Genomic DNA, 25,117 nt, shown 5'->3' with positions numbered 1-25,117 from the left:
AAATGTTATTTTTAGCTATATTTTCAGAAAAGATGGGTTTGGAGGCCATGCATTTAGAACCTGCATTAGAAACTATCAAGGAAAAATCTTGTCAGTGAATAAACTGTAGGATCCTAACGGGGGGGGGGGGATGCTTTCTGAGATATATATATTAAATATTAGAATCCATTTAATTTTGATGCGCATCCGGATCCGTAACCCCGCACCGGAAAAGATGGATCCGGATCCAGGAAATTTCTTTAAGATTTCTTGATACTTTTTAACAAAGCAGAATTTTCAAATTTTTTGTCTTACTTTTTTCCCCTTACTGCAATTCTTAAATTTGATAAAATTTGATATAATCTCTCTTTTTTCAATAGTTCAGATTTGGGTATATAGATAAAAACTTTTTTTTGCAGTTTTTGGTTGCTATTCTACTCCTGGGATCCGGATCCGTGGATCTGCATATTTTTGTGGATCCGGATTCGGATTCAGGAAGCCATGATCTTTCGGATCCAACTGATCCGGATCCTAAGCACTGAATAAATGATTTCATGTAAATGCATAAAAAGCAATAGCAGATAACAACAGCGCTAGGTCACATTCAGTCTAAGTCGGGGGGTGTCCTGTGCAATAAAAACATAATTTAATTCATATTGCAGGTCAAAGGTGTTTTTTTATATATATTTCCTAGAGAGCGATTTTGGCCCCCCCCCCCCCCAACAATTTTTACATGGATCTGGTGTGTAAACCATGGATAAAATTGGTCATGTGGCTGCAGCGCCCGGGCCCTAGCCTGTCCTAGCCGCGCCGCTAATCCCCTAGCCGTGGCGCTCGTCCCCCTAGCCGCGGCGCTCGTCCCCCTAGCCGCGGCGCTCGTCCCCCTAGCCGCGGCGCTCGTCCCCCTAGCCGCGGCGCTCGTCCCCCTAGCCGCAGCGCTCGTCCCCCTAGCCGCTGCGCTTGTCCCCCTAGCCTGTCCTAGCCGCAGCGCTCGTTCCCCATTAGTCTGTCCTAGCCGCAGCGCTCGGCCAGAAATAGTCTCAACCTATCCCTACATTAATACAAAATTGATATGAGGGGGGGGGTCAAAAATCGTTCTCAAAGAACAGAACCGGTTTTTTTTCATTGCACTTGTATTTTTAAGATTTTATTGTACATTGTACAATGTTCACTAAGATTTTCATGTCAGTCAGTGATAATTTTATTATTATTCAAATCTATTTATTGATCAAAATGCACAATGGACAGTAAGAATTATTTATATCTCTTACATTTGCACATCTCGAATTAGAATATATTTTTTTTAAACGGTTAAAATCAACATGAACAAAATAAAATTTCAAATATTTAGAACCGCACCATAAGCTCTGCACTGACGTAAATAAATGACAAATTAACGAATTACGACTTCCGAAAATTTTAACTCAGTCAATGATAATTAACGTTGCACTCCGAAAACATATTCAGCCCTTTTTCACTTTTCTAAATTTAACTTATGTTACAATTTTCATTCTGAAACTTGCAGAACGAATTTTTTAGCCCGACACGCTATAGCTTTAGCTACAATACGCAAGGGACCTCAATGTCTTTGTTGACATCTTAGAGTACTGCAGTTTCTGTGAAGAATGTCAACAAACTGTGTGCTGCTTAGTCCGGTTTGGTAATTATATCTTGCAGAAACTGCAGTACACTTTTTTGTAAACAACGACATCGGGCATTGTGTTTTTAATCTCGGGACCAACAATTAACCTCCATTTATGCAGATTTACGGATTTATTTTTTTCCTATTTGATATCGTGTAGTAGTGGGCTAACCCTGCAAGGATAACTTAAACTGTGGGATCAAGCATTTATCCCAGAATTTAAAAGTGCCCACATTGGATATCGAGATCAAACGTTCCAAGATTAAAGATATCCCACTGAAAATTTCAGACCTATGGCGCCACGTAAATTAATTTGAACGAAATAAATCAAATGACAAGCATTAAAATGTTAGGCGGTTCTGATTCTCGATAACAACGGTACAAGGTAGCATTAATCAATACTACATTCTTAATTTCAANCCCCCCCCCCCAGTTTACATCATTTTATATTCCATTATAATGTCTTATGATGTATTGCTGATTTTGATTCTTTTATTTTCAAAAAACGTTTTCTAAACCATGTTTTAGCGTAAAGTATGTGTGCAAAAAAATATTTGAGAAACTTTAAATTTTCTCAAGTGCGGCCCACATGGCCATACCTCTAAAATAATTATATGACTCAGTGGCAAAATTTATTATCTTGAATTTCGGCAATCCGTTTTCTCTTGTCATACACTTGTTTGGAAACTATAAAATGTTTATGTTTAGAATTCTTGCAAAATATTATGACAGCTCAGTTCTGAGTACTCCACAGGAACAGAAAAAATTTGAGAAGAATTTGTTCGGTAAAACGCATAAGGTAAAATACTAAAGGGACTGTAAGCGTATTTTCAACTGGCCCTCCATGTAAAGATGGCAATGGCCGATTTACAATGGTAGCCATGTAAAGAAAGTACATAATTTTACATAAATATATTCTTTAAACTAACACTTTAATGACGGGATTTGCCAAGCCAACATTGGTCGTCTTTAATGGCAAACCCGGATGTAATCGTATGATATAATTTTTAAATCATACAATTGGAGGTGTTTCGTCCAATAAGTAGGGGGAAAGTATTAGGAAGAGAGAGGGGGGGGGGGGGGGAGAGTTATTTATCTTAATCAGAATCAATAGCTGGCTCAGAACTAAGGATGGCACATTTATTTATTCAGAAATACATGAATAACAGTTTGATTTTGAACATTCAAATTGCAGATACATAGTTGTTTTATCCACGACTTTTTTATTTCTAGTGACAATGAATTCCATCTTTGTGGTAGGAAAACTTTAGGAAATTGTTCCAATACTTTTCCTATAGGTCTTTCTAATCTTAAGAATTTTGTTCGGTTTTGATGAGACAAAGCACAAAATATATTATTAAACTACTCGGGAAGTCGTTCATTGAAGTATATGTACATAAAAATTGAACCTTTCAATTGAAGAATATCATGCAGTTTCAAAATATTTAGTTTTCCAAAAAGTGGAATTGTATGTGCATTGAAGCTTGAATTTAAAAACTGTTCTTTTAGCCTTTTTTTTTTAATATTTTCAATATTCTTGATTTTTTATTCTCAGAAGCACCCCAACATGTTATTCCGAATTCCATGTGACATTTAAAAAGTGTGTTGTAAATATTTTTTCTTATTTTTAAAGGTAGTATATTTTTTACGTTATTTAGAGCAAAGTATGAACATGAAATGGATCCTAAGCACCTTTTTTAAATCCTTTATTATTCAGGCAAACAGTGAGATTATTATGTACGAGGGGATGACTTGTCTTTACAAGAGCAACGTTGATCTTTTCTTCTATATTATTGGATCAGGTATGAAGCCCCCCCCCCATAGCCAATTTTAAGATTTTTTAAAATTTGTTTTTTTACTAGTACTGGTTTTAAAGTCGTAGAATGGAGTTTCTATCAATACCCATGTTTTGTACTTGAGACTGAAAAAATATAGGTTTTTTCACAATTTCTGCACTGTGTCGTCGTATTGTTCTCTATTTCAACTATGTTTAGTACATGAGAATGAGCTTGTACTGATGTCTGTACTGGATTGTATTTACAACTCCGTTTCTCAAATCCTTCGGAAGAACGTAGATAGGAGATCTCTGCTAGATAACCTAGAGGTTGGTGGTTATTTATTTTATCCTTTTCGGCAGTAAAGAACCCGTACTTAAGAAAATATGTACTCTTTGATAGTCTATCCCTCCTAGCAGTGCTTAGGATCCATTTAAATTTGATGCGGATCCGGATCCTGGATCCGCATTGAAAAAATGAATCCGGATCCGGATCCAGGTCATTCCTTAGTGAATTTTTTTAACAAAAAATAATTTTCAACTTTTTTGTTTTATTTTTTTCGCTTATTTTTATCCTAAAACTTGATGAACCATTCAGAAATGAGGAAATTTTTATCTCTCTTTTTTTCAAAAGTTCTGATTTGGGTTTTAGGAGTAAAAAGGTTTTTTTTTTTGTAGTTTTTGGTTGATATTTTACCCCTTGGATCCGGATCCGTGGATCCGCATATTTTTGCAGATCCGGATCAAGGAAGCCAAAATCTTGCGGATCCTCCGGATTCGGATCCTAAGCACTGCCTCCTAGACATTTCTGGAGTTAATAATACTCCTTCTTGAAAAAGCGGGAACTGCGACTTTTGTATGGCCATGAATTTTGAAAACTCGTCTACTCGTACCTACATTCATTTTCATAAATGTATTTAAAGTCATTTTTTAACTATGTCAAAATACACATGAAAAGCAAAGTTTCAATTAAGATCTACTAATCTTACCGCTCTAAAAGTTCTTGAGAGACATAATAGCCAACACCTGGTCAATATTCTTTTAAAAAACTGGTTTAAAAAAACTGCTCGCACGAGTTACCTTATACCACTCAAACCGTGTTCAATTATATTTATAACAGATTCTTTATATATTACAATACAGGAATTAAATTCTGATCATTCAAACAAATTAACATATAATAATGTTTATTTTTATTTTTATATAATGCGAATGTAACTTTTGAGAATAATCGATTATGAAATTTCGAAGATTTTCGATAACAAAGACGACATTTTTCAAGAAATTCAGCTCCAGTCGTAAAACTAGTTTTCAACGGCGAAGAAGATAAAGTATATTATGATCTGTAACTACAATTAAATTTTCATGGAGGCTCCGCTCTTGGGCATTAAGCATTTTCAACCATTTTCTCCTTGCAGGGAAATGGATCGTAATGAAAAGGATCGTCATGGAATGGTTTGTCATGAAATGGGTTTGTCATGAAATGGGTTGATATGAAATAGTTTATCAAGAAGCAGTTGATATGAAATGGTTTGTCATGAAATAGTTTGCCATGAAATGGTTTGTCATGAAATGGATCGTCATGAAATGGTTTGTCATGAAATGGTTTGCCTTGAAATGTTTTGCCTTGAAATGGTTTGACATGAAATGGTTTGCCATGAAATGGTTTGTCATGAAATGGTTTGTCAAGAAATGGTTTGCCATGAAATGGTTTGCCATGAAATGGCTTGTCATAAAATGGTTTGTCATGAAATGGTTCGTCATTAAAAGGACCGTCATTAAAAGGATCGTCATTAAATGGATCATCATGAAATGGATCCTCATGAAATGGATCGTCATGAAATGGATCTTCATGAAATGGATCTTCATGAAATGGATCGTCATGAAATGGATCGTCATGAAATGGATCGTCATGAAATGGATCGTCATAAAATGGATCGTCATAAAATGGATCGTCATAAAATGAATCGTCATGAAATGGATCGTCATAAAAACAAATATTGCAGGTGGTCATGCTTGCCCTAGATGAGATGATAGATAACGGTATTATCCTTGAAGCAGACCCTGCTGCTCTCGTTGCTAGAGTTGCTCTTAGAGCAGATGATATTCCTCTAGGAGAGCAAACTGTAGCACAGGTAATATATATATATATAATAAAGGTCTTTGATATGTATATATCTGCGATAACTGGCCAAACGGCTGGATCAAATTGGCGGAAATTTTAAACTTTTCTTCAAATTCCACGGGCAACGCCAGGCACTTGAGCTAGTATATATATAAAAAGGTTATCTCGGTGATCCAGCTGGTCATTCTTGTCATGTCACGGTCGCTTCTTTTTTAAGAGCTTTTACGTTTTTTCTAATTCTCCTAGAATCTGACACGTTGGTGATATTTTCACAGGACTTTCTATGTTTGGCATCTTTGTGCTGTTTGTCATGTTTGTCATTCTGTCATGTTTGTCATGTTTGTAATTCTGTCATGTTTGTCATTTTCCTGTTTGTCCCGAGGGTCAAATTTGTTCCGTTTGTCGCGTTTGTCCTGTTTGTCCTGTTTGTCCCATGTGTCCTGTTTATCCCGTGTGTCCTGTTTATCCCGTTTGTCCTGTTTTTCCCGTTTGTCCTGTTTGTCCTGTTTGTACCGTTTTTCCTGCTTGTCCTGTTTTTTTTTCTTACTTTTTGGTCATTTTTGTCGTATTATCAGTTGTATTATTCATGATTTGATGTTCAAATTGTTTGTAAAAATTTGTAAAAATTCATATTTGTTTAATCTGAGATTTCTTATTATTTGTTTGTCCTGGAATTTGCCTCATAATCCTGGTCAGTTGAGATTCAACCTTCCAACCTTAAACTTCTTTCATATCTTTTTACTAGTTATCGTTTACCTAGGGGTGTAGTGAAGAGATTTTATAGTTAAAAAAACAGATTATTGTGTCGTGTTTTTAGTTCTTAAATTAATCAGCCTTAGTCTAACAAATTCATACGGACTACTAAACAATGAAATTCGATATCTTCTCCTATTGTAGTGAAGTTTTATTCATTTTAAAGTTTTCACCTGAAATCTGACATTGCCTAGTTGTTACTATTCTATTGAGGTGAATACATCTTAGAGAATTTAAGTGCACATGAAGTTTTTACAGGGGTGTATATTTTATTGATGAAACATCTCCCCCCCCCCTTCCATTTGAAAATCATATTCATTCCCCCCCAGAAGTTAGGAATGTTAACGCGGAATGCGTTTTAGTTTTTTTTCTCGCTGAACATTAGGGAAATAAATTATTTTTAGGGGGAAATAACGGAATTATTTTTAGGGGGAAATAACGGAATATTTTTAGGGGGAAATAACGGAATATTTTTACGGAATTATTTTTAGGGGGAAATAACGGAATATTTTTAGGGGGAAATAACGGAATTTTTGTCAATGATTAAAAAAGATAATTGTTGATGACAAAATAAAATAAAAAATGGTGATTTGAATAACAATTTAATTTTTAGAAACCGTAAAATTGTCTGATTTGGCTTAAAAGAATTATCTCTTTATATTGAATAAAAAAACTTAAGTGTTTGCTTATCTTTTATAAAAACTTATGACGTTGTTAATCTGAGATAATATTGGGATGCTTTTCTGACAATAATTTTGTTAAAATTTTATGTTTAAACACTAGTAAAGATAAGAATATCTTTTTTTCATTTTTTTGTAAACTCTAATTTTTTTTCACAAACAGAAATTAACCAACCAGACTCCTGCAATTTACATTAAAGACGAGCACGAAAATGGCTAAAATCCTTTCAGATTATGATTTAAAAGCTATGCAATTATTTGTTTTTAGTTGAGTCTTTTGCAGTTAATAAATTGTTTTTCTGAATTTATAATATAAATAAATAAAAGTTAGTTTTTTAACGATCTCTGTAATATCCTAGGTTTTACAGTCGGCCAAGGAACAATTGAAGTGGTCTCTTCTCAAGTAAACATCGGCGGCCAATGATAAATCGTCAGCCAGCAAAATATTTTGGTGCACAGAAATGTTCTAAATTTAAGATTCCTCTAAACTTTTAAACAATTATTTCTCATAGCTTTAGTTCACAATTTTGTCACACAATATGTTGTTGCATTTAATATTTAATTATGATTTTTAATTTATTTTGTTTTTTCCTACTTTTGTTATAAATGTTGTAATCAATGATGGTATTGAAAACAGTGATATTTTAATAAAGAAATTTTATCCTAATTTGTTGTTTATTTTTAAATTTTCAGAAAAAAATGAATAATACGGATAAGAGACCGGATCTAAAGACTAGAATAGTTGATCCTCAGATTAAAACGGACACTCAAGAATGTCAAAATTTAAGTTTGGTTTTATCGACAAATAACAGTTTAAACATCCCCCTCACAATACTAGAAGATCAACCTGGCGCTCAACAAATTTCAGTTATTCGGACAAATTCTAAAACTTTGAATTTAGAATCACAATCTGAAGACGACATTAGAATAATGGAAACTGATAACATTGTGTATGTAAAAGATGATGGTGGTAAAAAACTGAATGTTACGGCTAGTAGTGTTGTAACTTTGCAGCCTGATGTTGTAAAAGCGGTACAGTACAACGAGACTGATTCTGTTCAAGCGGTACAGTACGACGAGTCTGATATTGTACAAGCGGTACAGTACGAGACTGATTCTGTTAAAGTGGTACTGCAAGCGGTACAGCACGTCGAGACTGCCACTGTACAAGCGGTAGAGTACAACGAGACTGATTCTGTACAAACGGTACAGTACGATAAGTCAAATACTATATCTAGTGAAAGAACTGTATATATTAGTGACACTAAGAGGTTAGACAAGGGGAAGACTAAAAATTTGGTTCACTGTGCACAGTTTGGAAATTTATCTTTCTCTTCAAGAACTGAAAGTTTGGCTCACTGTGCACAATCCGAAAGTTTGGCTCACTGTGCACAATCCGAAAGTTTGGCTCACTGTGCACAATCCGAAAGTTTGGCTCACTCTACATCAACTGAAAATGTTGAATACTCTGCAGCAACTGAAAATCTGACTCACTGTGCACAATCTGAAAACTTGGCTCACTGTGAATCTGAGATTGAGGAGGAAGAAACTCATTACGTTGAAATACTTAGTGTTGAAAGTTTAGGTAATTAAATGATTTGTTCCCGAAAATTAAATTTTTTTCAATCAATAATTTTATTCAAAATTCGTCCTTTTCTGAGACATACATATATTTTCATCCAAGAGCTTGTAAATAATTAACTGGGAAAATTATCAAAGAAGCACTACATGTATATTAACCCTATTCCAGCTGGGGAGGGGGGGGGTCCCAGGGAACCCCCGCCCCCTATTATTTTTGAACAAAACTCCAAAAGTATTGGTTTGAGGCTGTTCAAATTTGTTGACTACATCTATTCCAGTCATTGGATTTTAACATCGTATAGCTCTTTAGAAAGCCTTTAACAAAAGGAAGCAAATAATAAGTTCTAGACTTAATGGATCACAATTTATATATAAATTATATATTATCTATCAGAACAGAATAATAACTGACATTTAATCAAATGAATAAAATAGGCACACGATGGAACTTTAGTAAAATGCTCACCGTAAATAATATGCAAATAAATACACTAAAAAGTTGTTGAAAATATTGCGATTTCCAAATATTATTATTTTATTATTATACTAGCTTGGGAACCCAGCTTAGTTTGAAAACTTACGTTGCTCATTAAAAGTCGAGCCTCGCAACAGAGATTTTTAATACCAAGATCAGAAAATTAGCGTGGTTCTATCGAATTCAACTATCAAAATTTGAAGCCAATCAGTCAAGGGTTTATAAGTTATGATAGGACATACACTGAAACTATTTCTAAAAGTTAGTTTATTTTGAATAGGGTTTCTAAATTTTCGTTCAATCTCTTTCGCGAAAATTTTTTTGGCACAATTTGTTCAAAATTTTCGACTTTCCTTCAAAATCTTATTTTTCTTGCAAAAATACAATCTTCATGTTGAGAAATGGAAAGATTTCGATTTTAATCGAACAAAAATTGGTCGAAACTTTTGCGAAAATTAAAAATTCTCGCAAAAATGAGGTAGAAAACTTCGTGAAAATGCATCGAAATTTGCGAAAATTTTGAACGAATTTCGTTCATTCATTTTACGAATTTCGCTCAACAAACATTTCGATGGAAACCCTAATTGTGAATTTATTTTTCAGATCATGAGTATCAAGCCTCGTCAGAGGCAGAGTATATTCATTTACACTCTCATCCAGCCCCTCATGCTCTTGCTTGTTACTTAGATCAGCATCAAGAAAATCGATCTCCCTTCACAGATCAACATCAAGCTGCTCAATCACCCTTCACAGATCAACATCAAGCTGCTAAATCCCCCTTCATAGATCAACATCAAGCTGCTCAATCACCCTTCACAGATCAACATCAAGCTGCTCAATCCCCCTTCACAGATCAACATCAAGCTGCTCAATCCCCCTTAACAGATCAACATCAAGCTGCTAAATCCCCCTTCACAGATCAACATCAAGCTGCTAAATCCCCCTTCACAGATCAACATCAAGCTGCTCAATCCCCCTTCACAGATCAACATCAAGGTGCTAAATCTCCCTTCATAGATCAACATCAAGCTGCTCAATCCCCCTTCACAGATCAACATCAAGCTGCTCAATCCCCCTTCATAGATCAACATCAAGCTGCTAAATCCCCCTTCATAGATCAACATCAAGCTGCTCAATCCCCCTTCACAGATCAACATCAAGCTGCTCTTTCACCCTTCACAGATCAAAATCAAGCTGCTCAATCCCCTTTCATAGATCAACATCAAGCTGCTCAATCCCCCTTCACAGATCAACATCAAGCTGCTAAATCCCCCTTCACAGATCAACATGAAGCTGCTCAATCCCCCTTCACAGATCAACATCAAGCTGCTCAATCCCCATTCACAGATCAACATCAAGCTGCTCAATCACCCTTCAGGGATCAGCATCAAGCTGCTCAATCACCCTTCAGGGATCAAAAGAATCAGCACTTATCAGTGCACCCTGATTCTCATTCAGCATCTAAGGAGCGTGACCATCATTCCCCTAGAATTCAATTTGACCCTCATACCTCAGGTTCTCATAAAGTTTTTCCTTCCTTATCCACAGATTGTGATCCTTATTCCTCAAATGCTCAATGTGCTCCTCATTTCTCAAGTTCTCATCAACTTACGCATGGTGATCCTCATTCATCAAGTTTGCATCAACTTACTCGATCACCCTCCGCTCCCTACTCCTCATCCCAACATGATCCTCATTCCTTATCTCTCCAGTGTGCCCCTATGAATTCTACAACAGTTCAACAAGAAGATTTTACTTACAATGAGCCTGCTTCTGCTAAAACTGACCCTCCTGTCTCTCTTCAGTATTCAATTGACACTCCTGAGGTTGCCAAAACCCCTCTTCAAACTGACATAACTTCCCAGTCTACTACTGAAGATGATGTAATAAAGGAAGACTTGAGCCTTGATAATGTTAAAGATTCTAAAAATGCTGAAGAACAGCCGAATCTTAACTTCATTAATGCTCTGAGCGAGAAATATAAAATATATACGAAGGATGAAGAAACACTTGTTTTTCTCAACTCTTCTGGCTTAAATGGTTTGGAAGAAGGCATTTGTATCAGGTAAAAAAAGGAGAGATTAAGGGGCTGATTGAGATGAGGTTGCAGGGGCGTACGAGGGCTTTATNGAGAATATTTCATTACAGAAGATGTACTAGGATGAAGAGCAGACTTGACGACCTTGCACTTTAGGCTCATTACTGAGATATCATTGAAATGTTTGTGCAAGCAAATCCCAAGAAAATTGTAGCTTAAAAGATTTGGTTAAAATTTAGATTGAGTAAATTCTATCTAAAAATTTCAGAAGAAATTTCGTTTATTCATAAAAATATAATTTTTAATGATGCTGTGATTATTGCTTTAGTTAGCTGTGATGGAGTTAAGTGATAAATTTATAAAGTCAAAAAGTTAGTTTTTCAAGCAAAGGAATAATTTTTAGACTCTAAGGTTAGTAACACCCAAAAAAGTAGTCTTTTTGGTGTATTTTTATGGTGAACAAAATAAGTCCAGGTGGGAGAGGGGGGGCAAAAAAAATTTAAAAAAGGTATTAATATTTTTTCAAAAAAAGGGTTTTTTAAGGGGGGGGACCAAAAATTTTTTTTTGCGCGCTTACGCGCGCAAATTGTGTGCCCCCCTAAACAAAAGCCCTCGTACGCCCCTCTGAGGTTGTCTATGTTAAAGTCTTATTTTTAGAGAAGCAACTGTACAATTCTGAAGTTCTCATATTCTTTGTGAAATTTATGGAATCAAAAAACGATATATCGAAATAAGGGACTTAATTGGATAAAATCATTGTTTGAAAGAGGTGTATAGTAATGTGCATTATATTAGAACTGCGACTAGGAAATTAGTTTTTAACTAAATGTGTTTGTAAGGGGGTTTCATGGCTGGAATAAAACTTTTTGCAAAAAAAAATATATTTTGTTGGTAGATCTCCNCATTAAGCCTATTATGGTCTGGATGAGTCCAGAATACGGCTGGATGTATATCTGAATAAGATGACCGCTGTTCAAACCAGTTTCACGAATATCAAGGAAGCAGTGGCACAGGTACCGCTAAGGCTTAAAAACTATTAAATTTTTTAAAGTAAAATTTACTTATTTTTAATGAAGAAGTTTACGCCCTCTTATTTAAGCCACATGTCGGAAATATTGATTAATTGATTGATTAATTAAACCCCTATTTTTATTGTAAAGATGCTGCAAAGAAATAATTAATTTGCATAAATATAGTTAAAAGAACTGTCGGCGCAATTTCAAGTCACTATTCATTTTAAGACTTACTTGCCCAATTTGTTACGGTTACTTTGTAACTTAAAGGGACAGACCGGCTATGTAAGGTAGTTGAACTGAGTATGCAGTGTTATGAACAAATTCTTTAGGATTCATTTGAGACACATAAAACGTCTGCGATGTACAATTACTGAGTTTGAGTGCATAGTCGACGTTTAAAATCATAAATTTGGGTGAGTACGTTTTCAGAATCGGTTTTTTTCAAAATTATTAAATAACGACGACGAAAAATAAAGTAAAAACTATACAGTAAACTAATTAGATGGTTAGGAACATATTTTTCAGAATAAATTTGTCAATAAATCAATGCTAGAATCAATTATTTCGTTTTCATCATTATATTGAATTTCTAATTTTTAAGAATTTGTTCACAGATTTCTATAAATTCTTCAAATGTCGTCTTTTCAATAAAAATTCCAGAAAATCTTCGTGAATAATTAAGAGATTATAGAAACTAATAATTGAATAAGATTACTTGTATTCGATGATAAGATTAATTTTTATTTTCTCAACCTGTCCCTACACAACTATTTAGTTTACTGTAGAATTTTGTTTACAATTTTTGTCGTCGTTATTTAATAATAAAAAAAAAACAATTTTGAAAACATATCCACCCAAAAGTACGATTTTGAACGTCGACTTTGCGCTCAAACTCGGGATTTACAGATCTTCTTAAAGTTTTATATGTCTCAAATGAATCCTAAAGAATGTGTCCACAACATACTCAGTTCAACTACCTTACAAAGCCGGTCTGTCCCTTTAAAGACGATATCTTCGACAGTGCTGTTCAGAATCAGACAAGTACATTGTACAACTCTTAAAATGCAGTGGCACTTAAAAATACATCGACATTACATTTAGAAAAAAATTAAGAAAAGATATATTTAATATTTGTGAATAGTTGTCGAGGTTTGAATCTCTGAATATATGTAGTGGAGTGGACGAAGCTAGGATATTACCGCTTCTAAACTCAAACCAACATATTGCCCTCTTCACCATTCATCAAGTTAAGGGAGTGTTCAGGTCACTACTAACAGTTACATCAATATTATTAAACATTTTTATTTGTTGGTCAAAGCCGGTGTGACTTTGTAGCGCTGGCATCATGCCCTTCTTTGATTTAACAAACGTGCACAATTATATTGTTTATAATTTAGCAAGTAAAGAGCTTGAACTAGTATTTGAACCGATTGTTTCTAGTTCAACCACTCTCTATTTTCATAAAAAGGCAAATATTTTGAATCCTTATTCAAGAAAATATAATATATACCTTTGACTCTCAATAAATAAATAAATGAATAAATAAAACAGTCAGCCCTCAGTCCGAGGAGAGGTTAGGGTCATATATACCTTTGTCTCTCAATAAATAAATAAATAAATAAATAAAAGAGTCACCCCTCAGTCCAAGGAGAGGTTAGGGTCATATATACCTTTGTCTCTCAATAAATAAATAAATAAATAAATAAAAGAGTCACCCCTCAGTCCGAGTAGAGGTTAGGGTCATATATACCTTTGTCTCTCAATAGATTCACGACTGAGGAAGATTAAAATAAAATAAACTGGATGTTACAGGTACAAGACCCGGAAGTGTCGGGGAATAGCTGAGCAAGGAACCCTTTGCAGTTCTTGTCAGCAAGTCTTCTGCAACATTTTTCATCTAAACAGTGGAGAAGAGGACGAGAAATATAGTGAAGAAAATAACTCGGAGGAATTAGGTGATTTAAAAAATAATTATACAGAGCTGAAAACTTTAGAATGATGGATATCGAGATCAATGCTTGATCTCCTGATTTTCTTAATCTCCAGATTAAATATTGCTTGTTCTCCTCTTGTTATTAATCTCCAGATTAATTAACCGATCGGGATTAAGGATATCCCATTCTAAAGTTTTCAGCTCAGCAGTGTTTATTTTATAATTAATTTCAAAGATGGGGGGGGGGTGGGAAATAAATTAAAATGGAAATCTAATATTTTTCCCTTTTTTAAGAAGATTTGATTTCTGATTGTGAACTGCCAAAACGCCGTCGGTTTTCATGCAAGCACTGTATTCGTGTCTTCAACTCGTTAAAGTCTCTGGAGATTCATTTAAGAAATATTAAAAATAGAACAACATCCAAGTCCAGTCAAGAAGAAGAACAAGAGGTTAGATCATTCTATCTTTTGATTCAATCAATTAATAAAGTAAAGGGTGTGAATACGAATGTTTATAAAATTGATTGATTGATTGATTGATTGATGCATGATGCATGGATTGATTGCATCGATTGATTGTGTGACTGCGTGAACACACATCTAACACGCCCCACCCCCTTCAAAAAAATTTCCCTGAAACATAGTTAAAAGGAATGGAAATGCTTACTTTTTTTTATTTAAGTTGATTATTTTAGTTTTTTGATTTTTTAAGCGGGTTAAAAAGCCGATACACCCCTAGTTTTTCTAGAATTCAGTACACAATATACCTCATACTTAATATGTTTTGATTATTATGATTATGTGATGTAAAATACAAGATGCAGGAACATCTTGGATATTTCTCTATTTTATACCCCCTTCCTGTTTTCCAGGTTTGTTTTTTTTGCTGAATTTTCAGAGGGAAATGCCAGTTGATATCCAATTTTTCATTGTTTAAAATCTTTGAAAAACTACTCTCCCTAAATATATTTTTGACCTCTGTAGTATATTAAAATCAGAGTAATAAGATAAAAAGTATGTATTGAACGGTGTACAACACCCCAGTAAGCCAATAGGGTGAACCAGCATATGAGAAACCTTTGATTAATAGTTCAATTTTCGTTTATTCCCTTTTTTAACATTTATTGTTTTTGTGAATTTTTATAAATTAGGAACATGTAATATTCCATTTTTCTTCATTTCTCTCCTTCATCATTTAATTTTTTCTTCTGTTAGCTTTTCTTTCATGCCAGCCTTCGAAGATCACGACTTTTTGGTGGGAGAGAGGGAAAGGGGGGGGGGTTCTAGAAAATATAAGAGCTCTATATATATACACGAGGCTTTTAGGGCGCTTCGCGCCCATCTTCTATTTAAATGTTGAACATGCTCTTTTTGTTTACATTTTAAAACAAAGAAGAAAAAATGTTGCGGATTTTTTAGAAAAAAATCGCGGATTTTCAAGAATTTAAATTTTTTTTACAAAATTAAAAACCTTTAAAACACATTTTTTAAAATTTTTTATGATTCATAAACCTTCTCTGTGGTCACATGATGTCCCACAAAAAATTTGGGCCCGATCGGTTCAGCCGTTTTGACGTTTATTGGATACAAACAGATAGACAAGCCACATTTCTATATAGATATTATACCCTTGATAATTTATTTATGAAGGACGAGAGACTTCTGCCAGGGCTGGAAATCAATTACAAAACCAAGGCAGGTAAATTCAAGTTTTTAAAATAGATTTTAAATTTGTATACAGTGGCAACCATAAATCTTTGTAATAGAAAGACTACATTTAGGTTCAAGTTTTGAATTCTAGTTCAATGAACATAAAACACAGCAATTGTGTAGTGTAAACAGACCAATTTCACTTAATAAGTTACTAGTTAAGCTATTTGCTTTCTAACATATCAAATACACTTAAGTATTTATTTAAAGTCGTCTTCCTATTCCACAGTGTTCTAGTTCTCACTGTTAAATAAAAACCTGAAAGAGAATCTTTGTTTATAGCCCGTAGCTTCGTCAGCGACTGAACTTTATATTTACACTGTAAAACTTACAATTGAAGTTTTTAAAGTTTAAAATACTGAGTGTCCCACATCACAGTGGGATTTGTTAAAAAATCGTAAACTCTCTTTCTATCTATCTATCTAGATGACTAGATAAATATCTTTATTTATTTATCCATCCTTTTTCTTATCTTGAATCTTTTATCCTTGCATAGTTATTTTTGTAGATAGTAAGAAAATTACCAGCATTGAAACTTCCTGTCAGAGATTCAACTGCCACATTTGTGGTAAAATATTCAAGGTTAGTTGCCACATTTGTGGTAAAATATTCAAGGTTAGTTGCCACATTTGTCATAAAATATTCAAGATTAGTTGAAATATTTGTGGTAAAATATTCAATATATTAGTCGCCACATTTGTGGTAAAACTTTCAATGTTAGTTGACATATTTGTGTTTAAATATTCAATATGTTAGTCGCCACATTTGTGGTAAATTATTCAAGGTTAGTGCCACATTTGTGGAAAAATATTCAATTTTAGTGCCACATTTGTGGTAAAATATTCAAGGTTAGTGCCATATTGGGGTAAAATATTCAAGGTTAGTGCCACATTTGTGGTAAAATATTCAATGTTAGTGCCACATTTGTGGTAAAATATCCAAGGTTAGTTGCCACATTTGTGGTAAAATTTTCAAGGTTAGTGCCACATTTGTGGTAAAATATCCACGGTTAGTTGCCACATTTGTGGTAAAATATTCAAGGTTAGTGACACATTTGTGGTAAAATATCCAAGGTTAGTTGCCACATTTGTGGTAAAATATTCAAGGTTAGTGCCATATTTGTGGTAAAATATTCAAGGTTAGTGCCACATTTGTGGTAAAATATTCAATGTTAGTGCCACATTTGTGGTAAAATATTCAATGTCAGTACCACATTTGTGGTAAAATATCCATGGTTAGTTGCCACATTTGTGTTAAAATATTTAAGGTTAGTGCCACATTTGTGGTAAAATATTCAATGTTAGTGCCACATTTGTGGTAAAATATCCAAGGTTAGTTGCCACATTTGTGGTAAAATATTCAAGGTTAGTGCCACATTTGTGGTAATATATTCAAGGTTAGTGCCACATTTGTGGTAAAATATTCAAGGTTAGTGCCACATTTGTGGTAAAATATTCAAGGTTAGTGCCACATTTGTGGTAAAATATTCAAGGTTAGTTGCCACATTTGTCGTAAAATATTCAATATATTAGTCGCCACATTTGTGGTAAAATATTCATGGTTAGTTGCCACATTTATGGTAAAATATTCAATGTTAGTGCCACATTTGTGGTAAAATATTCATGGTTAGTTGCCACATTTGTGGTAAAATATTCAATGTTAGTGCCACATTTGTGGTAAAATATTCAATGGTAGTGCCACATTTGTCGTAAAATATTCAAGGTTAGTTGACACATTTGTGGTAAAATATCCAAGGTTGGCTGAAAAAGAAAAAAATTGAAAACTGCAGCAAAAAAAATACTTACTTGTTTAATAGTGTTTTTCAGATATTTTAAAAATAATGTTTATTTAAAGGCTAGTTCAACCTTATGGGGACACATCAAGACGCATGAAAATGGGAACTTTATCTGTACAATCTGCGGAGCATCTTTTAGGGTAAATACATTTTAAAAACAACAATTTTTTATTTAAAAGTAAATCTGTTTGTCTATTAGGGTATTGTTCTAACATTTGACTAATATTTTAAAAGGAGCAAATGGTCGAAAGGAGCAAAATCTGATTCTTACTCTGGAGATCAAATGGTCTTTTATTGCCGAAATCCCTAAACGTTTTAACTGTTTGTTGGTCGAATCTCTGAGGTTGATTAAATGCTGATATCGTTTATTTTGTAATTTTAAAACTACCAAGCTTTTGAAACGTAGAATTTAAAGTAAAGAATTCTTTTTCGCAAATCAACATTTCCAATAAAAAATGTTTGAAGTTTTTATTTTTAGTAAACTTTAAAAAAATTAAATATATTTTTAGGTGAAGAGTTATTTACATCGGCATCTGCTTACTCACGACCAGGGAAATTAAATCACGATTAAAAAATATATTTATAGTATTCTTTATTGTTTTTAATGTGATTTGACATCGGTGGAAATCTTATTTCTTAGTTTTTTATTCTTAATTACGTAGTTATGATCGAATTAAAGACAACCAATTAATTAGTGGGATCTGATATGGCCCCCAAATATGTTTATTGGTTCTTGATCCTGCCAAGATTCGGAAAGGAATTGAGTCTTTGCCACACTCTCTAATTTTCTTAAACATCTTATGGATCTTAATATTTCAAACTATGATTTCTGTTAGATCAAAAAATTTAAGTTTGAAATATCAATTTAAGCCGCGACTCAAATATGGTTGGTTTCACTTAAAATTGTATTCTATGTTTCAAGATTTAAGCTATGGCTCAATTGAAACCGATTTTTCAAATTCATTAAATTCGGACACAGGTTTCAAAGATATAGGAATGGGAAACTTTGAGTTTGTGACCAAGACTCAATTCCCTTTTTTTCTAAAAATTGTACTTCGTAATTTTTATTGAAGCTATCCTTTGATTGTAACTCCAATGAGCCCCAGAATTGGGAGTATAACCTTATTCTCTCCGGTACTAGTTTCCAATGGTTTAATTTATGTAGAATAAGAAGAAGTATGAATGTGATATCTGTAAAGAAAAGTTTACTCGACCCTATCTTATGAGACAGCATAAACAATTCAGTCACTTCAAGGCAGCAGAATATTTATTTTTATCANCCCCCCCCTCCTCACTGACTAAAATTATATCAGCCTATGATATGAAGAAATGTAATTGGAAGAACTTTTAAGTTATCCTCCCTTTTTTGAGCAAAAAAAGACATGAAAAAAATTCCAAAGACATAAGGGTGATGGGAGCATGGTTTTTAAAGGGAGTGTTCGCGAAAAATGAAAGGGGGTATATGCTTAATGCGATAAAAAAGCGCTTTTGATCGCTACTAATCTTACCTCTGTCTGTTGCGTCTATAAGGAGAAAAATGTTAAAGAAGTCGCATACCGAATAACTTAGCGCCCATACAAATTCCGAAAATTGCAACATATGACTTAGACCGTAAAAAATCAATTTAATTTCAAACAAATCATTCAGATATTACAACCTATAGTCATCGATTATCTTTCGCCACATTTGTATATAGTTTATATTTTATAATATTTTTTAATTAATTTGTTTTGAATTTGATTATTTCTCTTGTCGCTTGCGCAACTACCTAAGAATGCCGCATACCACTCACATTTTTCGAAATCCGTTAAAACGTTTTCTAAAAAAATGAAATATTTCAAAATATAAACTATATACAAATGTGGCGAAAGATAATCAATGACTATAGGTTGTAATATCTAAATGATTTGTTTGAAATTGAATTGATTTTTTACGGTCTAAGTTGTATGTTGCAATTTTCTGAATTTGTATGGGCGCTAAGTTATTCGTTATGAGACGACTTTAACAATTTTCTCCTTATAGACGCAACAGATAGAAGTAAAATTAGTAGCGATCAAAAGCGCTTTTTTATCGCATTAAGCCTATAACCCCTTTCATTTTTCGCGAACACTCCCTTTAAAGAAGAGGGTGGGGGAACGATTTTGACAAAAAAAAAATATAATCCTGTAATCCAAGGACCTACCGTTTAAGTGCGACGAGTGCGGAAAACTTTCTAGAACTCTGACACGACTCAAGATACACATCAGAGCAGTTCATTCTAAGGTTTGATTGATTGATTGATATGTTGAATGATTGATTACTCTCTTGACTGTAACGGTTTGTGCGATGAAGTAGAATCTATGGTAGAGACTGACAGAAATTAAGCATCAATCTTTAGATATGTGTCTTGTTGTCCGTATTATATTATGTTTGTATCCGACTTATAGCAAAACGACATAACCTTATAGAGGGGGGGTTATGGTCGGGGTTTAAAAATTCTAAACCATACCACAAGAAGAATGTTTAAAATTTAAGAAAATTTATCAAATTTAACAATTTCAAAATGTTTTATTGTTATTGCTTGTTTAGAAGTATTGTAAAAACAAATGTTGCTTGCAAGTAAAGCAAATATAAAAGTTGAAATCATTACTCGTGTTTTTATAAATTCATTTATTTTGTTAATTTTCTGATGAATTGTTTAGGAGAAACCGTTTCCCTGTGAGGTTTGCGGGTTTCGATCCTCTAGAATGGATAATCTGAACAAACACAGGTGAAGCAGGAAATTTAAAAAGAAGGGCATTGTTGATATAAAAAATCTTCTTTTTTATGCTCCAAAGCAACCTGGACAAAGCTGAAATCATCTGATCTAGCAAAATCGTATGCGAGATTTATTCCCAACTGAATTAAAATAGAAATTTAACAAATCAAAATCTAAGAGGTTCGTTAATTTTTAATATACAAGAAAGTTTCGTGTACGACGTACACTTACAGCCTCGTTTTTATGCTTGAATATTAAAAATCAAAGACGACTTTCTTGACACATTCTTAATATTGTTTTACTTTGTCTTATCTTGGCGGCCTTTTTGACAATTGGAAAAATCTAAAAATTGCTATATTTATTATCTATTAACAAAAGTAATTGCCTAGTTCATGGGAAAATGAAAATTCTTGTGAGAGAAGTGTCAGTATTTAAAGGGACCGTTCACTTATTTGGGTAATTTCTGGGTAAACTAAATAGCTTATTAGCTATTGATTATTATTGGTCTATTTTTCAAAGACAACTATGGCCGGAGAAAAAGCAGATTTTTCGTTCAGAATTCGAGAGCAAAGGGACGGTCCCTTTGTCGAGACACAGTTGTCTTTGCAAAGTAAGACTAATACCATGAAATGGCCCAAAAAAGTGAACGGTTCCTTTAAAAAGACATATTTAATAAAGAAAATTTCCTGTTTTAGAACGAAGATACATGATCTGAAGAACAAGTTGACCCGTGTCCAGCTGGTTGATCTAGTTCAGGGGGGTCAACACCCATTCTGTAAAGATATCAAACTTATACCTGGATTTTGAACAAGTTGACCCGTGTCCAAGCTGGTTTATCTAGTTCAGGGGGGTCAACACCAATTTTGTAAAGATATCAAACTTATTCCTGGATATTGAACAAGTTGACCCAAGCCCAGCTGTTTGATCTAGTTCAGGGGGGTCAACACCCATTCTGTAAAGATATCAAACTTATACCTGGATATTGAACAAGTTGAACCGTTTCCAGCTAGTTGATCTAGTTCAGGGGGGTCAACACCCATTCTGTAAAGATATCAAACTTATACCTGGAGTGGATATTGAACAAGTTGACCCTAGCCCAGCTGGTTGAACTAGTTCAGGGGGATCAACACTCAACACTCCTTCTTTAAAAACATCAATCTTATATCTGAACTAGGAACTTTTGCGTTGGATACGCCTAATCCTGATCGCTTAATCTCGATATCTAATGTGGACACTTTTTATTTTTACTTAGCCTCTCTTTTTGGGTATCCCTACTGGGTTCCGACCAATTAGAGTTTTATCAGTAGCTTGGAATTAATTCAAATTAAAAGTTAAAAGAATCTGGATACGTGTTTCAGTTTCATGGGACTCTATTTTAATTAATAATTAAGGTCCGAAAGTCGTCTTTTTGTTCTGTCCGTGTGGGTCTCACTGTACCTAGAGATAAATAGCTTAATTAATAAAACAGCAACAAGACTCCCTCCCCCCTCTTAAATTTTGCTATGCACCCCCCTCCCCCCCCTCGTTATTTCCCTCCCTTGTTTACTTAGAAATAAACATTGAAATTTACAGCCAGCAAGTGTATTCAAGTCTTCATTTTGTAATTATCCCTTACACATGTGGTTATTTGCATTCATGCTTACCTGTCCTTTCATTTTTACTTCAATGATATTTTTAAAAATTAATCAATAAATACATAAATTAGATATAAAAATATTGAAACAAGATAATTAGTAAAATATGAAATCTTTAAATAAAGTTACATGTAAAAATATTTTATATTGACTCCAGTACCTGATTGTGCATTAGTAAATTATAAAAAATCTCATGAATGAGACATATTGAATTCAACGAGATAATTGTTAATAATATGATAAATGATAAATTATGAATTTAATTTTTTTATTTCAGAAATTAAAATGAAGCTTTGAAGAATTAGATCACTGACTGCTGAACAGTTTTAGGTGAGATACGATCTATTTATATCCAAAACTCAAATCAAAAATGTTCACTGTGCATATTAAATTCTTGTGTTGTCAGGGGTGTGTATTTTTCAGAATGGGGGGGGGGGGAATGATTTTGGATGTTTTTTCATACTTTTTTTACTTTTTACTCTAAAATTGATTTGTTTCACCCTAAAAATCATTTACATTCCCAATTCAGCAAATAAAACCCATAAATATATAACTTTTTGGGGAACAAAATGATTTTCAAAAAGGGGGGGGGGAGATTTTTCGAGAAAATACCAACCCACCAACCCCTGCATAATTCAAATTCAGAGTGTCCACTGTGCTTTAAGTTCGGGCGGTGTAGATAAGCGCTAAATCATACATAAGTTCTGATCTCTACTTTTGAACCATTCTTAAAGAGAGTGACAGGCAACATATGATGGTTGAACTGAGAATGTAGGATTGTGCAGAATATTTTTAGGATTAATTAAGGACCTGTGGAATGTTTCAATAATGTAAAATTACTGAGTTTGAGCGCAAAGTCGACGTTAAAAATCATCCATTTGGGTGGTTACGTTTTGAGAATCGACTTTTTAAAAGTTATTACAATAACAACGACGAAAAATGCAGTAACAATTCTACAGTTAACTAATTATTTGTTCAGGAGCAGGTTGAGAAAACAAAAATTAACTATTATCATCAAAAATAAGTAATCTTATTCAGTTTTTGGTTTCTGTAATGCCTCATTGTTCACAAACATTTTCTGTAGATTTCGCAATTTTTATTGCAAAGACGACATTAGAAGAAATTAAAGAAATCTGCAAACATATTCATAAAGAAATTCAATATAACAATGAAAAAGAAATAATTGATTCTAAAATTGATTTATTGAGAAAATTTCAATCGTGAAATATGTTCCTAAACATCTAATTAGTTTACTTTAGAATTTTTTTACATTCTTTGTCGTCGTCATTTGATAATTTAAATAATATCGATTCTTAAAACGTACCCACCCAAATGGATGATTTTGAACGTCAACTTTGCGCTGAAACTAAATAATTATGCATCATTAAAACGTTTTATATGTCTAAAATGAATACTAAAATATTTTCCCACAAGATTACATTCTCAGCTCAACTACCATACATTGCCGGTCACTCCTTTTAATCCATTGCAGAAGCTGGGACACAAGTAGTTTATTGGTCTTTGTCAATTTGAATGAAATGGTGTTTTTTAATCAATAAAAAATATGCTGTGACGAATGTTTGTTTAAAGCTGTGAAACCTGACTTGAACCCTGGAATTGAACCATATGTGAACAGCTGAATGAAAAGGTAAAATTTTTAATTGAATACTTTGTTGAAAAAGGGGATATTTTTAGCAAAATTACAACTTTTCAATAAACATGTAGTGCAAACCTATCTAGTTTTGAGAGAAAAAAACTGTTTTTTTTAAATATTTGCAGAAATAATTAAATGTTTTTAAATTGCAGTCTCAGTCTCATGATATATTCTCTTTAATGTTTCAGGGGTGCCTTAATAGGGAGGTGGGAGGAGGGTAGAACCTAGGGGTGGTCTTATAGTATTTAATGCTCCAAGTTGTTCCTCATTAACTATAAGCAATTATACTGAAAATATGTTTAAACTTTACTTTAGAACTCTAGTTATTTCCTTCTACTCGACTAATATTCACAATTTTAAAGAGACCCTTCGCTTATTTCAAGTGATTCATAATAAAAGGGAATTTTTTTTTATCGCAACTTGGATTCTCAATGACTTGCATTTTTGATCGGAAGGCCCAATTTTGGATTAAATTATTAAGTTATATTTGAGTTGATTTTGAACCCAGAAATTTTACCACTTTTCCAGTTAACTAATTTACGTTTTAATTTCCTAGAGAACGATTTGTATAATTGATCATTTGGCCGCAGCGCACGGCTCCCTAGCCTGTCCTAGCGGCGGCGCTCGGCCCCCTAGCCTGTCCTAGCCGCAGCGCTCGGCCCCCAGCCTGTTCTAGCTCCAGCGCTCGGCCCAGAAATTGTCCTAACCTAACCTGAAATAACAAAAAAAAAATATAATATTTTTGCTGAAAAATGAAAAATAAGTGGTCATGTACAAAATTGATGGGGGGGGGGTTTCAAAGTCGTTCTCTAGGACTGTTGAATAGGAGGACGACATTTAAATCAATATTTTGTGTATTTGATATCCTTGATAAGCAAATTTGTTTACTATTAGCTTGATAATATGCTTACTAAGTGAATTTTTGTGTTTCTTGTTTATTCAAAATCATAAAACTAGAGCAACAGTCGATATCCTATTCCACAGTTTTAGCTTACTGCTTTATTCAAATTATAATTCCAATAAAGCTTGAAAGGTGCAGAAAAAAGAATTTATTTAACCCCATAACCCCATATTTGTATTTTCAATAATTCTTCGTGAATTCTGAAAGATAAAAAAGAAAATAATTGAATTGGGTAAATGAAAGTTCAGTAAGTAACATTGTATTTTTAGATAAATATATTTTTTATACAGTAGGCTCCATGAAACTTTGGAATAGGAAACTCAAGTTATGAATTTAAATTGTCCAATGCACATTAAACAAACATTTGTGCAGTGTTCATAGATTATTGTGCTTAATTGGTTGACTACTAAGCTACTGGGTAAAAACCAAAAATTACACAGATAGTTGATGTCGTCAAGTCCTATTATACAGTTTTATTCATCTCACTGTACATATTTGCCTTTTTTGTTTGTTTGTTTGTTTTTCGGTTTAACAGCTTTTCTTATCCGGCTTCATGGACTGAGCATTTGCCACAAACTCAAATTTTTAAATACTTTAACCTTTGCAGGCCGTTGAGTGTTGACTGTTGGTGTAAACCTTTGATATTTAGTTTGACTATTTGATCAAGTAGAATTCAAAGTTGAAAATATCA

General features: G+C 33.5%; 2 protein-coding genes across 9 annotated transcripts; both read left to right on the top strand.

Annotated features, from left to right (window-relative positions):
- On the top strand, positions 1 to 7,620 carry LOC111707665 (coatomer subunit zeta-1). Its single transcript, XM_023480805.1, has 7 exons — positions 1 to 80; positions 1,975 to 2,006; positions 2,330 to 2,420; positions 3,339 to 3,423; positions 3,616 to 3,725; positions 5,402 to 5,530; positions 7,313 to 7,620. The coding sequence occupies exons 1-7, from the start codon at positions 3 to 5 to the stop codon at positions 7,358 to 7,360; spliced, it is 573 nt and encodes a 190-aa protein (XP_023336573.1). The 5' UTR covers positions 1 to 2; the 3' UTR covers positions 7,361 to 7,620.
- An 18-nt stretch (positions 7,621 to 7,638) lies between these two features.
- On the top strand, positions 7,639 to 23,531 carry LOC111707663 (uncharacterized). Of its 8 annotated transcripts, XM_023480800.1 has the most exons (16): positions 7,639 to 8,538; positions 9,613 to 10,005; positions 10,204 to 11,075; positions 11,962 to 12,060; positions 13,205 to 13,326; positions 13,876 to 14,018; positions 14,291 to 14,445; positions 15,646 to 15,694; positions 16,214 to 16,287; positions 17,560 to 17,640; positions 18,010 to 18,051; positions 18,666 to 18,755; positions 19,676 to 19,762; positions 20,182 to 20,249; positions 20,933 to 22,201; positions 23,462 to 23,531. In XM_023480800.1, the coding sequence occupies exons 1-15, from the start codon at positions 7,653 to 7,655 to the stop codon at positions 21,042 to 21,044; spliced, it is 3,273 nt and encodes a 1,090-aa protein (XP_023336568.1). In that variant the 5' UTR covers positions 7,639 to 7,652; the 3' UTR covers positions 21,045 to 22,201; positions 23,462 to 23,531. The 8 variants fall into 8 exon arrangements, with proteins under 8 accessions (XP_023336568.1, XP_023336566.1, XP_023336564.1 ...); XM_023480798.1 differs by having other exon boundaries at positions 9,613 to 11,075; positions 14,294 to 14,445; XM_023480796.1 differs by having other exon boundaries at positions 9,613 to 11,075.
- Positions 23,532 to 25,117: the final 1,586 nt, after the last annotated feature.

The sequence above is a fragment of the Eurytemora carolleeae genome, unplaced genomic scaffold, assembly GCF_000591075.1.
Source record: "Eurytemora carolleeae unplaced genomic scaffold, Eaff_2.0 scaffold732, whole genome shotgun sequence".
Taxonomy (NCBI): domain Eukaryota; kingdom Metazoa; phylum Arthropoda; class Copepoda; order Calanoida; family Temoridae; genus Eurytemora; species Eurytemora carolleeae.
This window is presented reverse-complemented; position numbering and strand designations above follow the sequence as displayed.

Bases quoted from the DNA above. Each gene is read 5' to 3' on its own strand.
- LOC111707665 (XM_023480805.1), top strand. From the start codon at position 3: ATGTTATTTTTAGCTATATTTTCAGAAAAGATGGGTTTGGAGGCCATG. The intron at 3,424-3,615 runs GTATGAAGCCCC...AACTATGTTTAG, and splicing joins CTTCTATATTATTGGATCAG to TACATGAGAATGAGCTTGTA. The intron at 3,726-5,401 runs GTTGGTGGTTAT...CAAATATTGCAG, and splicing joins CTCTGCTAGATAACCTAGAG to GTGGTCATGCTTGCCCTAGA.
- LOC111707663 (XM_023480796.1), top strand. From the start codon at position 7,653: ATGAATAATACGGATAAGAGACCGGATCTAAAGACTAGAATAGTTGAT. The intron at 12,061-13,204 runs GTACCGCTAAGG...ATTTGTGAATAG, and splicing joins TCAAGGAAGCAGTGGCACAG to TTGTCGAGGTTTGAATCTCT. The intron at 14,446-15,645 runs GTTAGATCATTC...TTATTTATGAAG, and splicing joins GTCAAGAAGAAGAACAAGAG to GACGAGAGACTTCTGCCAGG.